At 35.7% G+C, this 3,897-nt stretch overlaps 1 protein-coding gene across 1 annotated transcript; it reads right to left on the minus strand.

Moving 5' to 3' along the window:
* On the minus strand, positions 1–890 carry LOC107457428 (SCAN domain-containing protein 3-like). Its single transcript, XM_016075588.1, has 2 exons — positions 442–890; positions 1–391 (listed from the first exon to the last, which is right to left on the minus strand). The coding sequence occupies exons 1-2, from the start codon at positions 888–890 to the stop codon at positions 1–3; spliced, it is 840 nt and encodes a 279-aa protein (XP_015931074.1).
* Positions 891–3,897: the final 3,007 nt, after the last annotated feature.

The following is a 3,897-nucleotide window of genomic DNA, read 5'->3' on the forward strand; positions in this document are numbered from 1 at the left end:
TCATTTTGATAGCCAACGCACTTCTGTGTGAAAGAAAAATCTGTAGAAATCTTCATCATTATCAACACAAAGCTGATTAAATAATCTGTCATTTAAAGAGTTGTTTCGGATTTTATTGACTGCTCTGATGACATGTTGCAATGATTGAAATAGTCGTTCACTTAAATTTCTAGCAACTAAATGCTGTCGATGTATAACGCAACGTACAGCAGGCACATCAAGAATTTTCTTTTTTAAGTACGATATGAAGCCTTTTTGACACCCCGTCATAGCTGGAGCACCATCTGTTGTAGCAGCTGATATAATATTCTTCAACGGAATTCCTTTTTCATCACAAAACTTTTCCAGTGTTTTAAATACGGTTTCTCCTTCCGTGTCTGTCTCTAAATTTCTAGCAAATAAAAGTTCGTGACATATTTTTTCATCTTTAATAAATCTCACGTAAGACAACAACAATGCTTCATTGTTGGTAAAGTGGACTCATTCAACTGAATTGAAAATTTACTAGTCTTCAGATGTTTGCACAATGACTTTTCTATGTTTTCAGCTATTTCATCAATTCGTCTTTGGACAGAACTATGGCTCAAAGGCATTTTTCGAATTATATCTGCCGCCGGTTTATGGAACACAGTAGTTATAACTTCTGTTATCTCCGGCAAAATTAACGTTTCTCCGATGGTGTGTGGCTTACCTGTTTGAGCAATTAACAGAGAGATATTGTATGAAGCTCGAAGTCTGTCATCGTGTTGCTTAGCAGCCATCGAAAAAAGTTTCGATACACTTGGCTGAGCATTATGCTTCTTTTCCAGATCTTGAAAATAGGCTACATTTTTGTCCTTCTTATCCGGATGCATTTTATTCAAATGATCTTGAAGTCTTAAAGGCTTCATCGCTTCGTTTGAAAATGTTTTTGAACAAAGAAGGCACAAAGGCAAAGATTGGCTTGTCGAATTTTCTATGAATCCATATTTAATATATTCTACACTGTATTACCGTTTCATCTTTTTTGATTCCGACATGGCTTTGTTTTCAAAAATATGAAAATAAAGTGTTAAACTTAAATACTTGTTTAACGATAGCGCGCGAAACCACAAATGAAAATATAAGAAAAATTACGAGCTTTTATATTCACCTTATCCGTAGGCGGAGTTTAATTTCGCTTGCAGACGAATTGATCAACATGAACTTCCGGAGCAACCGGAACTTGTTTCTTTTCTAATGTTTTTAGCGTCCGTCATCGTCTTGCTTTGCAGCCATCGAAAAAAATTTCGATACACTTGGCTGAGCATTATGCTTCTTTTCCAGATCTTGAAAATAGACTACATTTTTGTCCTTCTTATCCGGATGCATTTTATTCAAATGATCTTAAAGTCTTGAAGGCTTCATCGCTTCGTTCTGGTGCAATGTAATTAAGGTAAAATTGCTCTAATTTTTTAACTATCATCGATCATATTCCTTTATCTATCCGCAGAAACTTGTTTCAACTTGATTGCGTACGGTGTGCGGGCTATCCTACGAAATCTATGTTAAGTATTTTAAGTTTTAATAACATTATACAGGGTAGAAATATAAACTAATTATTCGTTATTGTGTAGTAGGTGGGTTTTAATTTTAGTGAAATTTAAAATACTATATAAAGTAAATGAAATTACAAATTATACATCGCCCCCCTAACCCACATCAACGCCCCCCATTTTTTTCTGGGCCCCTTAAAGCCCCCTTCTAGGTTTCAAACCCCTTCGCCCACTTTGAGTAAGACTGATCTATCAGCAGGCGATTAGACCTATCTTAACATACGCCTGTCCGTGCGCACAGCACTTAGTAATCACCTAAAGAGAAAACTATCAAGTTTTGAAGATAAACAAATGCACGATGCTTGGAGCCCCACGGGCTATCAATAATAATTCTCTCAAGCGAGACCTCAATATTGAAGACATTAATTATTGCATGGCAAAGCTCAACTCCAAATTTTATAACGAAGCCAAAGACTGCACAGCCTCAAACTTTAATCACCTATTTAATGTAGAAATTATCAAAGGCAGCGCTAGTTACAGCCCAATAACTGCCTTTCTTACTTCAGACGGTCTCATATCAAAGTTTTATGAATAGAGATCTATATTAATTACTTCTTTTATCACAACACAGTCACAGACTCGCAATACAAACACCAGAACTGTGGCAAACCTGGTGAAGCAGCAACCCTCCAACAGGGTCCAATCGAGGCGAGCCACAGGTCTGTTTAAACTCAGAATAGTGAGCAACCCGACACGAGCAGTGCAACCGGGACGGCCGGGTCTCTATATTAACCGAGGTACACTTCAACTTCTTTAACTTAACTTTTTATTCTATATACTATGTTTCTGTAAATATATTCATTTTCTTATTCACCGTGTCAATTATTGTTTTCATTTTTATTACTTAGTACTTCATATTATTACTTTATCACTTATATTTATTTCTTAATCTTAACGATGTGATTTTAAAATCCCTTAATGTCTGTTTATCTGTACTCAATACTTATCATTATGTGCAAATTGTTCACTCTTGACAATGGAAATATTCTCCACTATATTTCTTCTCAATATATTGCATTGTCATATTATATGCCTAACCAGTTTATGACCAATAAGTATAGATGAATCGGCTAGTGCTGAGATATCACCCATTCCCAGCATCCCAGCACCAATCATGACACCCAGAAAAGTCAGCCGCTTCTTGCAGCTCTTCAAAGAAATGAAAGAACTTCTAAAGGACGAGACATTCTTCGTTCTCTCCTTCTTGAGACCCAGACGTGGAATTCCACCCACAACCCTAATGACTTCATCGTTCCTGATAATTCTCCTGTGGGGCGTAATATTTTACATTTTATCTCTCTTATTCTTAACTTTCAATGCATGACTACTCCAGTTTAGGTGAATCGGTTTGTGACACTTTGCGTCAAATCCCGAGATCTCATCTATTTCTAACATCCAAGCACCAATCATGACATTTTTATGAGGACTATCGCAGCCCAGTCGTGATCATCGAACCCTTTTTCCCATCTACATCTCTCGGAGCTACATTTACATCTCCCGTGATCATCGAACTCTTTTTTTTTCCCTACATCTCTCGGAGCTTCGCTCCGAGTTAATATCTTTTCAATCAGATGAATGTGACTAAACCTTTCAGTGGGCTAATGCTCAAGCACAGTTCTTGATTGCATAGAGGTAGGTTAATTCTCTGTCTAAAGTACATGCTAAAATACTGCCTGACTAAAATTTCAACCGAAATTCGTTGTGCCGAAAAGGGTTGAACGTCCTGATTACAGTCCTTTTTAAGTATTTAATCACTTTTTCTTCTTAATTAAATGTTTTTAGTTTTTTAAAGAAATATTTAAGATGAAAACCAAACAATTTGTTATCAACTTTCTTTTAAGAAATATGCAATGTGTATTACTTATGCGAAAGACAATGTTGTATGTACACATGCGAAAGACAATGTACACATGCGAAAGACAATGTTATTTGCTACTTTGAACACTTGAAATTCTGACAATAACATTTTCTATTATTCTAATGGTGATATTGGTTACTAATTTTATTTCTAATTATGACCTTAATCACTCGAAATATAACAAAGAAAGTTGACATTTAAGGCCACACCCTCAAACATTTCAGAGTAGTGCTAAATTCGTTTTCTTGAGGTACCTGCGTGTGGCGCAGCCTCCTATTTAAAAAACGGTAATCACTTATATATATATATATATATATAACACTTTATTCTCGTTGATATATCGAAAAATAGATTTTAAAAAGTAAAATAAAGTAAATAGAAAAAAAAAATAAAACTTAATCCGTGACCAGGACCGAACCCCTGATCACCGATTCAACAAACTTCTTTACGCATGGCGCTAACAAC

This window comes from Parasteatoda tepidariorum, chromosome 9, assembly GCF_043381705.1.
Source record: "Parasteatoda tepidariorum isolate YZ-2023 chromosome 9, CAS_Ptep_4.0, whole genome shotgun sequence".
NCBI classification, from domain to species: domain Eukaryota; kingdom Metazoa; phylum Arthropoda; class Arachnida; order Araneae; family Theridiidae; genus Parasteatoda; species Parasteatoda tepidariorum.